Below are 21,866 nucleotides of genomic sequence, written 5' to 3'. Positions count from 1 at the left end.
GTCCTTGTAAGATGACTGGGCATTATTTAAGAGCTGTTTGGTAACCTGTTRCAATRAAAGGGAATTGACTGAGAATRTCAGTCAGTTAAAAATATTTGTACCATAGGTAAGACCAGTGGTCATCACAGAAAATGAAAGTATTTCTCTGCACAGATTTTTCTTTTACCCTTATGCCAGTGTCATTAATTAGTCTGTACATCTTTTAAAGTGTAGACTTCAAGGGTGTAAGGTTTGGGTTTCTTCTTTGTTGTTGTTGTTCCCCCCTTCCCAAATTRAAGTTTGTCATGCCGTTATACTAAGGAATGAAGAAACATTAGTTTGCCTTTGTTGCTAACTGAGTATCCTAAAATCAATGTACATTAGAAAGACAGATTGTGTTTCTATGTTACATTCCTTCTGCTGAAAAGAGTATCTGCAGTTTTCTGTTAGTCAAGAGACAAATACACACAAAATACACACAGGCCTACATTAAAAGAAAATTTTCTTGATGTATTTTACATTTTTTAAAATGTAAAACAAGAAGATGTAAATGTTAAGTAGCTAATTGATCTTCCTTGCTCAAAGCATGTACATGTTCTCTTTGGTGACTGAACCTTTGGAAAGCTCCTGTAGTACCTGGGGTTGAGTAAAAGTCCATTTAATAATGAGAGGAATTTGAAAATTGAGAGAGGRTGTTTCCTAGTGAGTTCAAATAATGTTTGTACATTTTAAAGGCATCAAGTTTTAATGGTTTTCATGAGCCATGCTACTCCTCAGTTTTGCTTTTCCAGTTAGTCTAAATAATAGATTCTTACCAAACTGGGGAATGGGTATTGAGGCTTTTTGCAAAGAACRTGAAGTTAATTGACTCGATGTATCTCTGCAGGTGTCTTTCAATAAGGTTGTCTGTCTTTGCCTATCCTTGGTGGCTGTAAGATTTCTTTTGAAGTAGAAAAAGCTTTTTGGAAGAAAGTTGGCACATTTTTCCAGTTAACTTGAGCTATTCGGTCTGCACCTGAGTGTCCAAATTTTTTGCTTGACGAGGAGTGACTGATGTTATATGGAAGTGAAACTGTTAGCAGCATCAGGTGATCCCAGTATTTCTGTCCTTGAGCACAGGTAATAGCAGTCTCTGGTTCAGTTCAATGGGAAACAGAGGAAGGAGGGTGGGGAAGCCTTARCCTTGARCAGAACGAATTACCTGCACTTGGTAGCATCTCTTGACATGAGCCCCTGCTTGTGCTGAGGATGAAAATAAGCAGCATGAGCAGGATTAAACTCCTTAACTAAGAAGTGACTGGATATATTGTGGAAAAAGACCATCACTGGATGTCTCTGAGGGAGTCAATATGTTTTTCACATGCAGAAGGAGACAGGCACAAGGGAAGGGCATTATAAAAAAGAGCTATCAGTTCTTCCTCTCTCATTACTTCCTCTCTCATTCCTTCCTCTGTCATTCATATYTCATGGTTTCCGAGAGGCCCGAGTTTTAGTGAGCCCAACACCTGTAAATCTCAAGATGTRTCCTGAAGCTCTAACATGCTCTTTTTCTGCAAGAGAGATCTTCATGCCTTCTTCATTTTTTTCTCTTGTTTCTCTTCTGAGATGTTAGAATCTGGTTAATTCATTCCTATTTCTGTCTGATTTTGAAAAGGAAATAATGAGATGATTGGATATGGTAGCACCTTTATTCGTGGATTCAGTTACATGCAAAGATAAGGTTCATTTAGACAGAGCCCTGGTTTATACTTCTATAAATTAACCTGAATGGTTATATTCTCTTTTCTTCCTTTTAATGTCCATAAGGTGAAGTGAAAGAAAGAACAGATCTTCCAAATTGTTACTTACAACTCTTCATAAAGTGGCTTTTGTAGAAATCTATGTACTTAAGTTATAGTACAAAAGAATGAAATTCACCTATTGTTAGCCTGATCCTAATGTGAGACAAATCTGATTTCTCAGCTGTTCAAYAGGATCTTTGATCAGATAAGGTTACCAGCTAATTACAGTCTCTCTCATCGATTCAAAGCTCAAGTATAATTCCTCCCTCAGAAGTGCCTCAGAAGTCACAGATGTTTTGTTTTGCACACCTCAAAGGGAGTATAATAACAATGAATATGAGTTTTCTCTAACTGTCTTGAATCTTGTAGTAGYCTTGTCCCTTCTTCACACCTGAGAATGCAGTCACTGCTGATSTAAGACTGAGGTTACCCCTGCATGTTGAAGATGGCCTTGGCAAAACAGCTGGAGTCACTCAATCCTCAAACTGTTTCTCAGAGCCATGGCCCTTTTGTTATCACAAGTGTCAATGTGATGCTGGTGCTTTCTCCCTGGATCAATGAAGAAATCTTTACTGTTTACCTCAGGATMAAAAGCATTCTAGCTCCTTTAATTTTATTGGTTTTTAATTCCACCACCCCCCCCCCCCCCAATAAGCTTGCCATACCATCTCTTAAATTGTACTACAAATCAACATAAACTACTAGAAGTAGTGAAGAGAAAGAAAAGTATCTGAAAGTGCTTTCCTTTGAACAATCTTCCCACATCCTTTGTGGATTTTTTAAAAAAATTTTTAATACCTACTGTACGTTCSAGTTAGAAATACCTAAATGAAAATGTCTCCATTCAAAGTTCTGTTCCTGTTGCTTGTGGTTTGTGTGTTTCAAAGAGCTGTTACTGGGTCAGGTGGAATCCTCTAAGAAGAGAGGACAAGACTCTTCACAAGGGGGGAGCAGTGGTGTTGCTAGGACACAGCATAATATTCTTAGCCTGCAGGGTGTGGTAAAGATCACACCACAGCTGGATATTCCATAGGAATTRGAAGATAAGATTTCTACATGCTGGAGGATGCTGCTGTTTGGAGAGGCACTGAGGTGAATTTTCTTGGAAGCAAAGAACTGCTTGCCAGAGGATGTATTAATTGGAGAAGAATAGGCATTACTGTATGAAATTTATAATAACCTTTTCTCTASCTAGGTGTATTTAAGGTGTTGAGCTTTTAAATTTAGAGAAGTTAAGCATTCTAGTTGTTAGTCTAATAAAACCCCTGTTCAGTTAGAAAGCCTTTTTGTTGATTTGTCCTGAAGAGCTCTCTGCAAGGAAGGCGATTCAGGCAGATCTGCCTCCAGGACCTGGCTGACTGCTGAGTCCCAAAACACACTGTCTTGACATAAAAACTCCTAATAGTACTTCAGGACTTCAGGTGATTCTTTTTGCTTTTTGTGACACCATTTCCCCATGTGAAAATGATTGGTTATGATCAATTCAGGGAAATATCACTGTTTCCCCATGTGAAAATGATTGGTAATGATCAATGCAGGGAAATGTCTCTGCATATTTTAAATTGAATGCCGGTACAATTAAATATTTAAGTATTTTTTCACTAAAATACTTTTGTTATATAGGTAACATTTTTATATTATATGTAGTTAATTTAGCATTCAGTATTTATGTAGTACTGCCGGTCTAGGCCAAATTTGGGATACTGTGCTAAGTTTTACTACCTTTTTAGTGTTCCTGCGTGAAACAGCTATTTAAGTACAAATCAAGGGTCTCTTTCTCATTGTAATTGGCCTTCATGAACCAATTTATAAACACTGTGATAGGTTATGGAGCCAAGTGTTGTCTGGTGRGAGGGACAGTCCTGTGTGAGGGACCGATGACCTTGGAAATTGAGGCTGTGGTTTAACACATTTCATTTTGGAAAAAGTACCTGACTCTGCTTCTGTGGGGACACGCACCAAACTGGGAATAGCTGCACATTCAGGAATAACCCGTTTATGTATAGTTTTTCATATCTTGCTTCTTATCCCTCCTTTTCCTTAAGAAAGTAAGGAGTGTGTGTAGCATTCCTTAAACTAGCATTGCAAAAAACCCATGTTACATAATGCTTTTGACATCAGGATTTATTAGCATTTGCTAGAGACACACTATTTTTGTATGTTAAGTTTGTTCTCCCACGTTCATTTGTCTGAGAAGCAGGTGAGCGATAAACACATTCACACCTTCTCTTCTGGTGTGAAGGCAGCTTATATTGATATCTTGCCACGTGTTAGGGGTGAATGTAGAAGGGAAAGCTGGTTTCAAAACACTTGGGTTATAAAACATCTATGCCATTTTTCAAGGCCTGATCTCATTGGCTTGATACCATGAAAAACTAATGTTTTGCAGCTGTCTTTGATAGCAGAGCTTTGCAGGCCAGTCACAAACTGACAAACCCACTGCAGTATTTCATAAATTATGGTGTTTCTACATTAGCTAAATTTTCTCTTCAAAAATGCTTGTTTTATAGCATCAGACCAAGTACCTTCCCATACATGTAATCCAGGTTTTCCAGACTATGAGTTCTAGTATTTCAAGTTCTGAAGATGTTTTTTCACTTGATAGATTGGGTCACAGCTCAAAACATGAAGAAGTTAACCTAGTCTAATTCTTGGCTGCTGATTGTAGTTCAGAACCTACTGGCTGTTACAGGGCTTCAAGAATAAGGTGTCAATGGTTCTTGCGTTCTAGTGTGCCATTTTTACCAAAGTTTGGAGCAGACAGGACTGTYGAACTTACAGACAGTGTTTGGGTGGCAGTGATAATTATCATGGCTTTTTAAAAGTACAGTATGTGCTAGATTGTTAACTCAGTGTTTTGGGTTAGGGGGAGTTCTTCTACTCTTTATTTCTTTCTTCCTTAAAGTTCTCTTCTTGTAAGGCCTTAAAAAGCTCCAGGACAACTTTTGCATGTCTTGCAAGATATTTATTGCTCCTAGGACAGGCTTGTCTCTTCCTCATCATGATACAGTGTTCATATCCAGGTCTTATTTCCTCTCCTTCTCAAGTCTTTTTCTCTTGAATGGATTGCTCAGATCAGTGTGTAATTACTTTGAGCTTATTTAATGTGAAAACCAGTGGTTTTTCTTTGAATGCAAAATACCTAGAAATTTGGAACTAGTCCATCTAAAAGTAGGAGGAAATGTCCAGGTAAAAATTATTTTTTGGTCATTTCCTTGCTTCTTTCCTTCAGGACTAAGCTGTTCTAATTAGCTGAGGTGAATTGTTAGAAATACTTTTCAAATACTACCTATTAGTCTCAGAAATTGTATTTGAATATTTATTGAATGCTGATTACTCTATGAAGGCTACAGTTTAGAAAGAAAGCAAGTATTTTCATACTTAGCTCTCTGGCAGTAGAATTTTATAAACAAGGTTAACCATGTTCTTCATATCAAAATATTGACAAGAAAGGAACTTAAATAATGTATTTTTTTTAGTTTAAGTATGCCATTTTCCTTTAATAGTTTCCAATTGTGTGATTTTTGGGGTCAGTGAGCAGAAGGAAGCTCTTCAAAGTTGTTATTAAATAGTGTTTGGGGTACATAGTAGTAGTAGTACTGAAGGCAAAACAGACTTGGATCTTTCAAATGTCAGGGAGAATATTCAGACGTTTCTTGCAATATATTTTGTATCTCTTGCATATGTAGTTTTGAATTGTGAGATGATTAAAGTGTAACATTTCCTGCCTGGCTTTCAGGGTAAAGCATGCTTGCAACAACACATACTACTGTATTAGGCTTTATGGCAGGGTTTGGTACATTTGTTTTCACTTAATWCTGCTCATATTGTTTCTGGGGGGATGTTTCATAGGATTGTGCTTAGTTGTTGTTTTTAAAATAGTTATTACCCCTACATTCTCCGAATAAAAGCCTTAATTCTCTAAGTGGAATAGTTGTGGAGAAACTAGGAGGTACCAAAATACAGAGTTAACCTTACCWGTTCACTTCAAGTCTTTGTATCTTTAAAGATGCCTATGCATTTTTTTCCATTTATYGAATTTTTAATATGCACTCTTTCTTCCTCTTTAGGATGAAGAGAATGGGAATAGACAAGGTATGTCTTGTTTTTACTCTCTTACAGATCCAATGTATTGAATGCTTCAGCTGTGTAATAGACTTGAATTGCTACCTAAGAGCTTGAAATTTAAAATTACTTCAGTGTGAGCATCAAGCTCATTGATTAGTCACTTAATTCTAGGTTGTGCCAGTCAGTTCCCCTCCATTTTCATAGCTTTCTCCATCTCACATTGCCTGTGTCTGCTTTCTTTCTTAATTCRCACATAACCTTATTTTTTATCAATATATGCTTTATCTCCATCCCAGTTAATTTAAATTTTTCTTGGTATTATTTTCTTGGTATTATCTTGCTTCCTTTTTGTTGATACCTCACTGTTTCCTTCGAAGGGTAAAAACTRTGTTGATTTAAGGCAGCTGGGTTTCAGACTGGGAACCCAGTTCCACTTTCTGTTTTCCCAGTCTGTCCCGACATGAGGGTACACGGGCAGTGGGATTATCTGCACTGAGTGTTCTGTGCAGGGCTCAGTTGGTGCTACCCTGGCAGAGCAGTGCAGCTCCCTGGGGATGGGGATGCTCTGAGCTGGGTGCCAGCGTGGGCTGGACTGCTGCTTCTACTCTGCTGGGTTATGATTTGTGGCAAAGAATGGTACCTGGTTTCAGTRTACCTCTAAATACCTCCTGTAGTTGGGAGACAAAGAATATGTCTGAACTTCTGTTCCCCTTTGTGTAGCTGTGATGTATTASAAACATTCTGGGAAATATGAAATTATTTGAACTTTCTTACTTTTCTCTTGGAAGCAGATGGATTCATCATTTCATCCTCCCTAGTTTTACTCAGCTGTCATCACCTGCATGTTAAATGGTGAAAAGTTAATATCTTCCTACTTTTTATCRCTCCCTAAACTTTAAGCATTCTTTATCTGTTTTGACATAATGAAAGAAAAGGCAGATTCCTTTAGRAGGGGGAGTTGATCTTCTGTGCCAAACCAGTATGGAAGACCCAGTACTTGTGGTCTAGAGAAAGAAGTTCTATGGTATTCATGTTCTCACAGGAAGAACTCGGGCTCCTAAAGATATAATGTAGGTCTGTTTATCTAAAATGTTACCTGAGAGCTATTTTCAGTAGAYAAAAGAGCAGTAAACATATTTATTTGGCTCACTATGAGACCTGTGAAGGTGGAAACAAGATTACTTTCTGGAATTGTTTTGTGTAGCTTCTAAACCYATGAATTATAGCTCAACTATTGCTAATTTATAGCACCGAAGTGCATTGTATGCTTCAATACTGAGATCAGAGGGCACAAACGCTCTGAAAGGTAACAGCATTCTCATGAAGGAGAGAAGATTGGACTTGACCCTTGGAAAGAGAGGAAACGACTGTGAGGCAGAGGACATAGGTGTCAATATAACTTACCCTGCCAGTTTTGTGTATTGAACCCTTAAAAATAGCGAAGTGGGTCTAAGTCTGTAAGACGCCCTTCTCCAGCATTTGACACGATCTTTGGGGACATATGGGGGATGAAACTGTTTTTATTTACATTGCTGCAGGTCGTTCCTGTTCCCAAATAAGGGGAGTAGGCAGCTTGCGAGGAGAAAATCAGGAAAAGCGCACATCTCGTTTTGCGTGTTGGCAAAAGTGATGTTTATTCAGCAGTAGCAGGTGGCCAGAAGCTCTGTGCACGGCAGTTGTGTGCAGGGCCATCCATCCCAGGGATTCTCGGAGCGCTCTCCGCGGAGCGCGGGATGGAGGCGCTCCCCCGGGAACAGCCGCGCTCGGGCCGGGCGCTGGAGCCACCTGCTGGTGGGTTCCTGCATTGCAGCCTCTGCCGRGCCCTGCCGTCACTCACTGAAAATACCCTCCTGAGAAACGCTTTTCCAGTTTGTACATGATAGTTCCCTTAATTCGCTTGAGCTTCCCTCTCTGAAAGACTAAGTTAAGGGGATCCAAGCATTTCGTTTTTGTGAGGCAGWGTGTGCCAGTGCAGAAGTGCCTCTTTTTAATCAGTTTTCAGTGGAAATTTATGATTACCTGCCCTTTATGCTTTGCCCTTCTCAYAGGTTAAGTTCACCTGTTAACGATGTGGGTTTTTTATTAAATTCAGCGTTTATATATTTGATTAGGTAAGTGGAGAAAAACATCTCTATTGCTATTACCTTTCATTGAGAGCACTTSAATATTTTTCCAATGGAGCAGAGCACCTAATTAAGTCTAGAGGGCAGAAGATRCAAGCATGTACTCTGGTGTGTTCTAACAGTGAAAGAAATGTGTTTATATTATGTTCTAGTATAAAATTTTAGTATATAGTTAGATCAAGCTCCTGGCTTGCATTAATCTTCTTTTTGGAAAGCACTAAAGTTTCAAAACATTTGTAATGGAAGGTAATGCAAATTTGTCCAGGTGAGCTCTAAACTGGGGATGACACAGGAGGGAGGTAATTGCCCAATAGATTGGATTCTCAGGCATAGGGGTTAGGATTCTGTGGATAGGAGACACTGCATTGTCAGCATCTGGACAGAAGGGGACCACCTCAAATGTATGCACATGAACAAGAGAGAACCTACAGGACAGTACATGGAGCTCTCATGCCTTTTTCAAGGTCTGTCTGAGGCCCCTGCACACTCACAAATCACAGAGGGGTGGTGGGCTRTCTCACAGGAGAGGGCCAGGCTGCTGCTGTGGATGAGGAGAGGCGCTTTGGGATGAACAGGTTGGGAGACCATGGAGGTGGAGTTGCCTCTGTGGTCCAGTTGTGAGAGAACAGCAGGAATTTGTGGAGCTGTGGCTTGGGATAGATCAAGAGCTGCCTTAGAGCCTATGGTCAGGATTTGTGGGCAGTGTTTAGGTGGGTGTGTGCTGCTGCCCTCTCATGGAAGAAGTAGCCAGGGCTTTCTCCAAACAAGCAGTTGAGCTTCACATATGCACGTACTGCTCCTTGGGGGGATTTTAGCACCCTGTTATCTGTGGSAAGGGCATCACAACAGATTTACCCTAAATATTTTGTAGTTATTGTTTTAAATTTTTCAGTTCTTTTCATACTTTAGCTACTCCAGGTTGTTGGTCTTAAGCCAAGTCATTGTAATTCTTCTCAGACATGTGCATTTTATCAGAAGATGCAGATTTTCCATAACAGATTATTTGGTCACTGKTTGGAAACTTTTATCAGCTTCTACTGCTTTCCACGGAATTTCCATTATACTGACCAGCCTATATTATGTATTTCTTGGAGTTACTACTTCAAGAAATTACTTGGAGCATTTAATTTGTGTGTTTTKAGGATGGTTTGCCATCAGTTTGCTGTTCTTGCTATTTTCTGGAGTTGCCCTATTTCAGTACTTAAGTATTTAAGTGGTATGTCACAGCTAGAAGTCTTTTAGAAGAGCATGTTAGGAATATTCGGTGACAAACTGAAAAATACTTATACCTATTAAAAACAATAGTATTTTTATTAAAAACTTGCCATGTCAAAACATAAATGGTGCTAAAGAAAAACTTCTTCATGCCATTTGATTGTGCACTTAGTATGATTCTATATATTATTGTTCTTCAAACAATACTTAAAACTATAGATAGCAAAATACAAGTTTTGTACTTACAAAGATAGTTTCTTGCATATTGTCTTAAAACATGTTTTTCTTTAAAAATGTTTGGCTTGGTGATCATGATTAAAGTGAACAGTGATAAGCATAAAGAAATAGTTATATTAAAAGAAATTGAAGTGAAATTTCTTTCACTCTAAGCTATTTTGTGTCTAACACAGTACCTGTAAATCTAGTATTTTTACAATCCAGCATATTTTTTTTAATACAATATTTTTGCATTTTGCACTTTTATCTTTATTTCTATGTAGAAGTATCTGTAGCAACTAGRAGCTCTTTTGCCCATAAAAGTGACAGGCAACTTAAGTTTGTATTGCTCAGTGTCCTTTTCTGTAGAGACTCAGTATGCACTTWTTGATGAGACTTTAGACGTATTTTCACTGAGATTTCTAGAACATTAAACTTTGAACACCAAGCTTTAAAATTATTTTTTAGTGTGCCTAAGTATGTATTGAAGTTTCTACCCTTGAATTTTCTACACTAAATAGTTGCAATTTATTATCTAGCCTTCTTCAGMTCTGTGCAAGTCTGCTTTGACAGGGTAGAGCCTTTGAGGGAAGGGTKGAAAAAAGGAAGGAAAAGGTTTTTGTTCCTTACTGCTGCTTACATAAGGCCTGGAGTTTTTAATGTTTAATTTCTTTAAACAGACTGTTGGTATCTGTAATGCAGTTTGTGTTCTCCCAGGATTTAATTTAATCCCATGGTTTTTAACATCRTGGTCTGTCAGCTCAGTCTGTTATGAAATAAACATATTGTGCCTGTGATGATGGAAACAAGGTAGATAAGGAACAAGAGAATGAATGTGAAAGCAAAGACTTGGAAAGGTCATAGATGGCTGGGGTGATACGGTMCAAGGTATATGATAATAGAATTARGAGTAAGARGCAAGAGGTATGTAACRCTAATGCTTTAGGATAGTGGGACARTAARTTGCTCTTTTTGGTGGATTTTTGATCCAAGTTAATTWTTTAACACCTAAATGATGAGAATGCTRAAAGAGRACTCACTTAGTTTGCCCCTGAGACYAGAGCATGATGATTCCTTGTTCCCTTATAATACATCCAGGATATCCAGTGGATTCGTTTTCCAACTTGTCACATGTATAATGTCTCTCAGTGATTACTACTGAGTTCAAATCATCTGACTTTTAATAAAAACATGAAATGTAATTTCCAGGGATTTAAGGGAGAGTCCATAGGTTGACTTTAGATGAAAAATGTATTGCTGTATAGTAAATCCTCCAGACTAATMATAGATTAAATATTAAACTTGAAAAGGTTTAATTTGAGATTTGAGAGAATTGAATAAAGTCACAGTAATGGCAAATAAAGCAGTGAAAAAACAGTTTTGGGGAGTGTGTCACAAAGTTGAAAGTGTGTTATATATTTTGCATAACATTGCCAAATTATTTTCTCATCTTTTCTCCCTACCTCAGCATGAAGATTGAGTTGAGGTTGTATTAGTCAAATGATTTAACAGAAAAGTAAGCAAAAGAAGAAATACCATCTTGGAGTTACCTAATCAAAATGCCAGAGGTGTTTTGAGAAATGAGTGTATTTTTCCTGTGTTAGAGAAGGCCAGGTGTTTCTCTGCTGAATGACTCAACAGCACTAATTTACTTATCATGCTCTCTCAGAGGCTCATCCCTGGCACTGTAYTTCAGCTAGCTGAGTTGCTTTGTGCTTGACAGTGGGTGAAATAAGCTCTGTTGGGTCTGGGCTGGGACCTTTGGGCTCCTTTTCCACAGTGAATTGCTAGTGGAGAAATGCTTACTGTGTATGAAATTCAGTTTGCAGGTTATAATATGCAGAAATATCTATAGTTGGACTCCGTGAGTTAGATATAGTCATGACAGATTTGTGATTTAAATTTAATGAAATAAAATCTCAATTAATAAATGTAAGTTTTGCTGTACYTTTGACAATCTCTTTTTGAGTAGTTTGGGAAATGATTAACAGGCTTTTGTTGGAGTAATCAATTTGAATCATTTGCCCTGCTGTATCTGTTACATATTTCCCCTCCGTTTKYCTGAAAGGCATCCCAAGAATCAGGWCCACTCAGCATTGTYGAACCAATGGAGTTCAAATGCCTTGGATACCCAAAAGCATACTTGTAGATCTTCATGCTCAAGAGGAATGTTCCTCCTTCTTGAGTCAGAAAGATATACATAAGAGACTGTCTTGACTAATTTAAGGTGTTTCATGGGGCTGGTTTCTTACATTGAAAAGTGGAAGTCATCCTTTTTCTGTCTGCTGAGCATAGGGTTGGGAGTAAAAATGTCTACAAAAAGCTGGCTTACAAACCTCTGTAGACTTTATTGAATCCCTGTTATGCAGATTTTTCAGCACAGTTCAACACTGTTCTCCCCTTGAGGAAGAGGRGAAATGGTGTGTTTTCAAGCAGTGGCTAGTTTGGTGACACCTTGTAAAGAAGTATGTATTATACTGTGTCTTGAGACTTGCAGGTTTGTGCCCTGCAGGTCGAAAGAAAGGAAGAGCTCTGTCAGCAACAGCACTTCAGCATGAGGTTTTCTTTCTTTTTTCGTTTCCTATTCAGAATGTAAAGGTTGTCCTTTTCRTAGTCTTTATGACTCAGATGTTTTAATCTGACTGCGTTTTATATCAAAAGGTTAATGACTTCAAAGGAATGAAGTGCTTGTTGCTATGTTGTAGTGTGTTGGTAGGTTTGATAGTAGAACTTGTGCCATGTCGTTTTGTTTTCCGGGTGAATCATAGAGCAGTACAGTAATACTGTCTGGTCTGCAAAGAGTAGTTTAAAAATTAAGACATAATTACTGAGTTTAATATAATACTAGCCATATTCCCTGTAGCAGTGGTATTTCAAACTAGATTTTTAGGGGATTATGTTAGAATTGGCACCTAGATAAAATAATTTCTATGTCAAGTTTGGGAGAATTAGGAGAAGCTTTGCTGAATATGACCCCCCAGATATAAGTTAATTTTAAATGTTAACTAGTCCTAATTCTACTGTTCTGTTTAAAAGTAGTAGTATTTTTTAAAGTATTTTCTTTTATTAGGAAGAGGAGGGAGAGCATGTTTGAATTTTATTATTTTGTGAATGTGATGATTGCTAGTGCGACATATTCCCTTTTGCCACTTCTGGCTTCTTAAACATTTGTCAGGAGAGTTTCCTTGTAACTTTGCAATGGGAGACTTGCTTTCTCCTGTTAGACTGTGAAGGCATTATCGACTTGAAGTCTCAGCTCATAGACCCAGGTAGTATAAAGGTTAGGTCATAAATGATTCCATGATATGTGTTGTGGATAAAGTCTTTATTTTTCAGATATTTGAACAAAAGTCAAGACAAGACATTAATTTTGTTTTGTAGATTTTACTGTGACTTCACTGGTTATTGAAGGTGGCATGTTTTATATGATCAATTGGAGGATTTGCATAGAATTATGTAAAACATACTGGCTTAGAAAAACCTTGCTTCAATAAACTGGTTGTCTATATTTGTCTTGCATTTGATTTTCAGGTGTTTGCTGCATCTTCAGACTACTTTTTCTTAAATTTGGTAATTTAGACTAAGGACCTTTTTATGAAGACTCTCCTGATTCCTTGCTATCCTTGTTTAAGCCAAAGAATTTTTGCCTTGGGCCTTCTATGTACTTGGGGATTTATTTTTATTTCTTTATTTCTGATGATGCTGAATCTCCGTATTAGAAGTTCAGACACCAGTTTGCTTACACTAAAGTTATGTTTTCATTTGGACAACATCACTAAAGAGAGTCATTGCACCGCAAAGGAGTRTTTTAGTTGCTCTGTTAGCAAAACTACACTACTGYCTGGGCAATAACTTGCCTTTCAATTTATCCTGACTAGTGACCATTTACTCATTCTGGAAATCAGTGCGCTTACAAAACTGATACAGGAAAGGATAACTTCATGGACTTTTCAGTTTCTGGTCAGTTCAGTTGTATACTTAACATCTTCATTTGCTTTTTTCCTTTTACTGCTCTTGTGTAAGATCACATTTCTCTTTGTAGCTACATTTATGGAGAAATGAAGTACAAATTAAATTAYTTTTACAGAAGTTGTGCTTTTCATGTGTGCTGTTTTCTTGCACATGTGAGTGTGTTATTGGCAGCTCACGCTTTTGTTCTTTGTATGTATATGATGTCTTATTTTTCAYTTGCAGAAATTGTCCTATTTGCTGGTAGTATGCAAACTTAGGCTCAATTACAAAGTTGTTGACAAAAGTATGGAGAGGGAAGAAGGAGGCAAAATCATATGCTGTAATGAGCACTGGAAAAGCACAGATAAGGCTTGAGTGTCGTACAAACTGGAGGTCTGAGCTGCTCTCACTGTTGAAAGGCAAGTTATTGCCCAGGCAGTAGTGTAGTTTTGCTAACAGAGCAACTAAAATACTCCTTGCAGTGCAGCGACTCTCTTTAGTGATGTTATCCAAATTGCCTTGTAAGGAATTGCTGGCATGCTTCAAAAAATTGGGCTTTTCAATATTAGAAACAAAAATCATGACAGTACGTAGTGCAGAGCTGGAGAGCTTAGTGTGAAAGTTTTGCTGTGATATTCTGTTCTAGATTGTGGAGTTTAGGAGGAAAGTTTAAGTTCACATTMCTAGACAGCATCTTGCTTTTGCCTGGTGATTGGGTGCAGACAGGACGAAATGGAGRTTTAGGCACAATTAAGTTGGAGCCTGATGAATGTTAAATTTTGAGATATGAGATGAATTGCTAGCTTATCTGTTTTACTTGAGATTTATTTCTATGATGATGGAGTKCACATCTACAAGATTTATTCCCCCTCGCTTGGTCTGAAGAAAGTACTGTTAGCTTCTGCTGTCAAAAAATATTGCTTAGCTTTGCTTGAGTTTCAAACTGAAAGTATAATTGTACATTTTGAGGTTATATATTCAAATAAGTTAATTTATATGTTACTGATTAAAAAATATTTGGCTTGTGTCCAGATGTGTAAAGGATCAAAGTGAAATGAAGACCATGTATTGATCTACCAGAGCATGAGAGTTCTAAGATTTCTTCTTGTTTTTACTTGTATTTGGCTATTACTGAGTTGTAAAATGAACCTGCAAATTTAATCAACATGTTGAAATTTTTATCCTGATTTTGTGCCCCTAAATTGATTTTTAGTGTGGTGGTTGACCTTTTTTAGGAAGTGAGAATGGATGTTTAATATACCCTCCTTTTGCAAGTAGGTCAAAGAAYCAGGYTTAATGTGCAATTAGCTTCCTGAMTTGATTGATAAAATAGCTGTGGCARTGTGAAGTGGGTGCCCRTAATGTSCTGGTRTGGCTGACAGGCAGGTYAGAAGTCTGATATCAGGGTACCCTGCAGTCTCTGGTCTCCATAAATCATTGCAAGTTTCCCAAGTCTTCTAAAGGAGATGTATATTGCATACTGAAAGGGAGTAGCCTTATCTGCCTGACCTCTTGATTTGCATGTTCAGGTGTGAACAAGGCATAAAGCAGCACTTGAGTGTTCAGCAAACTACCAGTAGGCCACTAACAATTTTTGAAGAGTATTTTACAAAGGAACTGAGGTGTGATAAATTAAATGTGCCGTGGGAGCTGTATTTTTATTTTTCTTGCCACTTTTGGAAATGTATGTATCTTTAGTAAAAGACAAGTAGCAGTACTGGGATGAATGTTTGAAAGTCCTATAAAAGGTCATATTTTAATTTCACTTTTGTAAGCAGTTGAAACAACCTTTTGTTCATGGCATCTGGGTAGATTAATCTTGGAGCTTCTCTAAACTTGCTGAAATGTTACAGGCTTTTTAAAGGACAAGACCCATCATATGTTCCATGTCTATTTAAATCTGCAGATTAAAAATGACAGATATTAACTTTGGCTCACAAAGAGCATTTTGTATGTCTTGTAGCTGTATCCTGCTAATCAAATTTTAAGTATTTGGGGACTGAGCTGCCAGCTGGAGTTCCTTGATTTGTAATTCAGTTGCTTTATATATAGTATTTATCTGATTCTATGAAATAAACTTTTTGATTGTTCGCTCCCACTCTGGAACTATTTTGAGAAGGCCATTTGGAGCCATGAGTGAGCCATTTTGTTGATCTGTTTGATGGTAAAATGGCAGGACACTGAGGATTTGCACAATAAAGGCATTAGGCTAAAACTAGTATCTGAAAAATGTGCATCAGAGGGAGGTCTGGTTTTCTGCAGCTTTATTATAAAGTTTTTCAAACAATGAACTTTTTCCACATGGAAATGGAACTAAGAAATAGATAAGGAGGGCACCTTATTCATATTCAACAAATACTGCTGTGGTTTATTAAACATGTTTAGATGGGTATTTAAAGCTATAGGGAAAGTWCTTCCAAAAGCAGGGCCATTTGTGCCTGAGTCAAAGGTCAGTAATTGCAGAAGTGATTAGAACCTAGTTCTCTGGTTTTAAGGAGTTGTTTCATTTATCAGCAATGCCAATTCTAAGCAGTTCCTTTCTTCTCTCCAGWTGTTCCTTCTTTTCCTGCAGYTTCAACCCCTCTCTCTCCACTRTGCCAGGGTTTCCTSCYWAASTGGAACACAGACCCTGCTTGTTTTYGTACCATRTCAGTTCTCTGGGCTGGCTCATCATGTAGCCTCCAAAGGTGGCATTTGCTTAGCTGAGGGGGTGGAACAGGGATAGTAACTGGAGATAAGAGCTGGGAAGGAACCAAGGCTGTCAAAGCCAGCAGTGGCACTGTAAGACTCTGTGTATCCGGCTGTAGTCTTTCAGGTTCTGCCATTGCTTCTGTAAGCACTGGTTCATGTAGGGACATTATTTTATTTATATATCTTTCATTATTTCTGGGCGGTGTTTTTTGGAGGGGGTGTTGCAGGTTTTGGTTTTCTGGGAGATTTGGTTTGATTTTGGTTTTTTTTACCTTCACTGGCATAATAATTCCATGAACGAGGCTGTGTAGATACTGTAGAATGCCTTACTCCAGCTRTGTGCAAAAGTAGGACAGCAACACTGTATTTTAGCCTGCAGTATAACTGTAGAGTTTCTTATTTTTGTTTCTGGTTGTTTTACTGTACACACCCCCACCCTCCTATCTTCATTTTCAGAAGCTGTGGCTACTTAATAAAGAATTAYTTTACTTTGGTGACAGGCATGTGAAAGCAAATGTGTTTCTGTTTTTCTGGAACATTGAAATTAAGTGTGTCTTGAGAAAGCATGAAAGCACAGCTGTACATGGTTTCTACTGTACATTAACTTCTAAGCTGAGTATATACAGATATGTACAGCATATGCAGACATATACYGTGCATATAATCTGAATTATAAATTTATTTTTGAACTTTGATAAATCTTCAAGAGAACTTYAGGCTTCATCTTGGCACTTCTGAAAAACAGTGTATTATAGTTCACATGGACTGTAAATTACTTTTTTTCCTTCTAAGGGAAGGTTGAAAAAATTATTTTGCAGTTTCCATTATATTACTATTCCTTTCTCCGTATATCTGTATGAATGCAGCAGGATTGCATCCCAAAATACTTTCTAAGTAAAAACATAGTAATGCAGTAGAATGAAATGCTGTAAAGAGATATTCTTTCTTTCCCAGGAAAACAAAGGAATAGACTGGAGCCAATGGATACCATATTCGTTAAACAAGTTAAGGAGGGTGGACCTGCCTTTGAAGCTGGGCTGTGCACAGGTACTGTTCARTAGCATGTTTGTGTACATGATGTAAAATACTTACAGTTTTATGCTACTACGTAGAGTTCTGTCRTCCATTTAAACCTTGTTCTTTCCTTCAGGAACTTTTTAAGTTGTCCTCCAGTGTTTTTCACCTTGGAAGCACTGTTTTGCTTATCGAGGCATTAAAGTCATGGTCTTTTTGATTTACTTCTTAAAAGGAATAATGAAATAAGTGAAGAAAAGGCAAAAAAAAAAAAAAAAGGAAAATGATACCTGTAAACTTGTATTTCTTTTGGTCTTTTACAAATTGGCAATCTGAAAACATTCAGGTCTCTGTATATTAAATTAAATTTTTCTACTTTACCTCCTTTAAATCAAATAGGAATGGTCCAAGTCTTTCTATTCTTATAAAATTCAGATCAGGTTTTCATTTAATCAAACTAGAAAGCAGAAAATATGGGGATTTTTGTGAAGTGTGTCATACCTTTACTTAAGTGTTGAAGGAAGAAAAAGATTGTATTACAATAGAAAATCTTAACAGTTGATAAAGTTACATACATAGATGGATATCACTATGAACACAGGTTTCTTAAAAATATGGCAAAACTTCTGTTCCGTGAAAGACTTTTGCTTGTGTCAATAATGAGATGTTGATATATTTTTTTAAAAACACTTATGTACAACTAATTGGTTGGAATAGAATAGGTTTTATATGTTTTTTCTAAAGAAATATGAAGTTTCTAGGTTGATCAGTTTAAAACCAGTATTAGATCTTACTTGTACACCATAAGGGTTTAGGGTTATTTTTTTTAACTCCTCCTTAAATAGTTATTTAGAGAAGGGCTACTTTGGCAAAGTTTGATTGCTATTATATAAAGAAATATTTTGGCTTGATAAAACGCAGCATATGTTGAATTTCTACAGAGGAATCATGTTAATTTCTACTCTGTTCAGTGTTTGCCAGATTGAGAGGGATGAATCTGTAGAGAATGTTTTATTTTTAGTCATAGAAAAGATATTTAGGAGCCCAGAATAAAGAGGAAAAATAAATGTGAAAATACATTTTTATAAGCTAGAATATTCTTTTTAAACACACTGCTTATAGCAATTATATCTAATTAGGTCATGCCAGTATTGTTTATTAATTTTAAGGTGAAATATATTACTGTATCCCTGTCTTGATATTATAAAACACTCAGGGAATAATCAGCCAGGTACATTGCTTAACCTCTGATTCAGACACTGTATACATTTCTTATTTTGTAGAATCGACTGTTTTGTTTGTTTTTTTTYCTAATGGAATTTGGTTCTGTTTCATGATCACACAAATGAAAATACTTGAAAATTCAGTATGAGTTTWGGAAGTTATGTTTGTCAGTTCTTATTTTAGTGCTTTCAGAGTCCTTTGTAACACTGAAAGTCTCAACATAAAGTCTCAACATAAGTTTCATCACCCATAATAAAAGAGTTGTATTTCAGCAGCTTACTTGGCTGCTACTCACCAGAAAACCTGAAATTTCTTGGAAATATTAGCATTATGGAAAAGTTGGAAAAGTATCTTAAATATATTCTGGAGTATTTTTGAATACTCTTGTAAAATCATCTTTGTTTGGAAGGATAATACTTCTCCCATACTTAATGTCTGAGGCATTTCATTAAAAATAATGTATCTGGGAGTTAATAAATATTCAAAATASTGAAATACAAACAGCCAAAACAGATCTACATTTCCCATGTCTTGGTTTTCRTGTGGTCATTTATGTATATGCAAGAATATAAAGAACTAACGTGTGGAAAGTGCAATCTGTTTCATTTCCAGTTCGATCAAAAATATGTAGCAGGCCACCAGACTTGGAGAGCTGTAAGAAAAAGCCTTCATGTTTCGGTGTCSTTTTTTGCACTACAGGCACTGACTTGCCCTTTTTGTGTACTTGAAATAGAAAGAAGCTGTACTTGCAGAGTTGTCTGTGCTCATGSCGTTTATGTAACCACTGTGTCCCACCAGGCAGGTTAATTGGATGCATGTTTCAAGCAGACTTGTTTCACTGCTGTGTGTAATCGTCTGCTTCTGTGAAAAATAAARGCTGCACAAGATAAAATATATTATGTACTCTAAAGATATTACTAATTATAGTTTTTCGTGAGAATACTGAGTAAAGATCTACATCTGTGGGCAATGTAGCCCACGTTACAGGCTGTTCTTAAACAGCCTGGAAAAGAGCCTGTTAAAGTTCCAGAGAAGGATCTGGTATGTTCTGGGGAAGTTTAGCAGTATGACCTAGCAGGACAGGTTCAGAGCTTCTTTGCCACCAAGCTTGCTTTCACTGCTTAGGAAGCAGGAGATAAAACTTGAAAAGTTCTTTCAGGCAAGCAAAAAGTTCATAACCTGTGGATGAAAGGAAATAGGTACACTTTTTTATAGAAGTGGAAAACATCACATGAATTTTTTGCATGAAGTTTATGCTATGTGTGCAGACCAAATTAAAAAGTCAGATTTGTGTTGTTTCTTAATCCATAGGGTCTGTATGGGGAGTGAACACAGAGCATGAGCATTTAAAGCCTGATTGTCTTCTAGTCAGGCTGAGTATTCAGAATGAGCAGCTTTTTCCTTGCTTTGATTTGATCGTGCCAGAAACACAAAAAGAGCTTTCAGTTTCTAAAGCAGCGTTGAAAGAGCCATTCCCTTTGGCTCACTTTGCACAGGTCCTTTCTTTCAGCTCTTCTTCCTCTAGCAGCTTTTTTTCAAAGCTCCCTACCTATAATCCTTTAGACCATTTTCTCCTCATTAGAAAATTCAAGATACCTTTCTGCTCTTGTGATCAGAGGTGTCTTAAATATTATTTGGTCAAAAGAATGGGATAGGTTTTTCATGACAAGYTAAAAATAGCTGTATACAGTATATTTGATCTTTAATTTATGAGAATGTATGAAGCTCTTAATGAGAAAGGTGTAACAAACTATTTTGAGAAATCTTATAAAAGTGATGTTAGAGCTAAAGATTGATTTGTATGAATTCAAAATAACCCTTTATTATTGTCCAAGGTTCATTGAACAGACAGTAATGTCTTGGAAACAGCCCAGATAATTCTGAGAAGGCAGGAAATTGGARCCTTTAAAAATGTTTGTTCTTTATTTCTAATAAGGAAGAAGCACAAAATTGCAGTACTTTCTGCTATTAAAGGAGGGTTAAAGTTAGGTTTTATTGTGAGGTTAARCACTGGAATGAAGTCACAGATTGACAGAATATTCAGAGTTGGAAGGGATCCACAAGATTGATCGAGTCCAACTCTTAYGTGAATGGCCCATCCAGGGATTGAACCCCTGACCTTGGCATTATTAGCACCCTGCTCTGACCAGCTGGGCTAATCCCAGGGAATTGTATCTGCTTACGATTTAGGAACAGGGCAGAGTTGTCAGTGTGTGTTACCATACACTGATAGCTTTATTGTGAAGATGGAAAACATAAGTGAGATTCTGGTGTAGCTACAGCTGCTTATAGTTTTCTTTATACGATATCTTGGGTTATTAATTGGAAAATTTAGAGTAAGATTAACAAGGGAAAAGAGGAGAAATTTGGCATCTTGTGTAGGGTTATGTGTAGTTGTATTGTGCATCTTCTGTGTTTTTTTATTTTTAAGCAAGACTAATCTTGAATGTTACATTGATATTCTTGATTATTGTGAGGTACTGAAGTGCAAAATAAAAACTGTTTATGTCTAGACAAACTAATTTCAGTTACAACTTTTTGCTCTACAGGTGACAGAATTATAAAAGTCAATGGAGAAAGTGTTATTGGRAAGACATATTCTCAAGTCATTGCTTTAATACAGAACAGGTAAGATACTAGTACTTCATTATGTGCCACGCTTTTGTRTACTGAGCACAAAATGACCACTTATGGGAGTTTTGAAAAGTCATCATGTTATTAAATTTTCATTAACACACACTCAGCTTTATTATTTCTTTTTTCATGTATTTGCTGAATGCTGAGAAAAGTTTGAGAATAGGTGTGCTGAATTGTACCATGGTCCTTTTATTGTAAGTACTTGTCCCTTGTTAGCAAATAATACCAAGTATTACAGAGGAAGTTTGAACTTAAAATACACAGATTAGGTATTCATACGTGTGTCAATTTGAAAAGAAGGTTATAAAATGTACCTTGCTTATGAGAATGAACAACTAGAAATCAGTGTATCTGATGAAGGAAAAAAATTATTCTAGTGCACACTTGCAGAGTATCTGCRTTAAGTCTTTGCTTTCCTCTGTTTTGCAGCAAATTACAAACGTTGCACGGAGTTGAGCAAATACTTATATTTACTGCTCCTGCAATTCACAAGCACTTWTGAAATCATGTCTATGCATGAGTCTAGATACTAGTTTTCATGTCTCACATCTACCTCCGTTTTTACAGTTTTCTTGGTGTCAGTTTCTGTTCTATGGCAACAAGTTTCCRATGTAATGTTCGATTATGTAGCAAAAAGACATATTATGATCAGCATGAAAGTGTTTTTAAGTACACTTCACGTCATATTTTTAGTGGCTTGTCACATGTTAGGACTTGGATATGCTTACAGTTTGAAATAGGAAAAATAAGATTCTGATCTTCCGATTTCAGCAATGTCTTTATTTAAGATTTTGTTCAAAATGTGTACATCTCAGGTGGTTTGTGGCTTTGTTTTGGTTTGGGCTTGTTTGTTTTACTTTTTTGAAAGAAAAAAGACTCTTCAGAGTTGTGATGGGCAAGTAGACTGAAACATGTTTTGTCTCACTAATACTGTCTGTGCAAGAGCTGGACAGATGAGCTTTTTTAT

The 21,866-nt window shown here is 36.9% G+C and overlaps 1 protein-coding gene across 4 annotated transcripts in view; it reads left to right on the top strand.

Annotated features, from left to right (window-relative positions):
* The window catches only part of ARHGAP21 (Rho GTPase activating protein 21), a 111,681-nt gene that overhangs the window by 46,109 nt on the left and 43,706 nt on the right, over positions 1 to 21,866 (top strand). For all 4 annotated transcript variants that reach the window (XM_057383981.1, XM_057383974.1, XM_057383988.1 and 1 more), the window contains 3 exons: positions 5,831 to 5,855; positions 16,979 to 17,071; positions 20,812 to 20,890. In XM_057383981.1, the coding sequence (XP_057239964.1) occupies positions 5,831 to 5,855; positions 16,979 to 17,071; positions 20,812 to 20,890 (197 nt within the window). The remainder of the gene's footprint in view (positions 1 to 5,830; positions 5,856 to 16,978; positions 17,072 to 20,811; positions 20,891 to 21,866) is intronic.

The sequence above is a fragment of the Malurus melanocephalus genome, unplaced genomic scaffold, assembly GCF_030028575.1.
Source record: "Malurus melanocephalus ecotype Western Australia unplaced genomic scaffold, MMel_1.1 scaffold_14, whole genome shotgun sequence".
Taxonomy (NCBI): Eukaryota; Metazoa; Chordata; class Aves; order Passeriformes; family Maluridae; genus Malurus; species Malurus melanocephalus.
The sequence above is the reverse complement of the archived record's forward strand: the minus strand, read 5'-3'. Positions and strand labels throughout refer to the sequence as shown.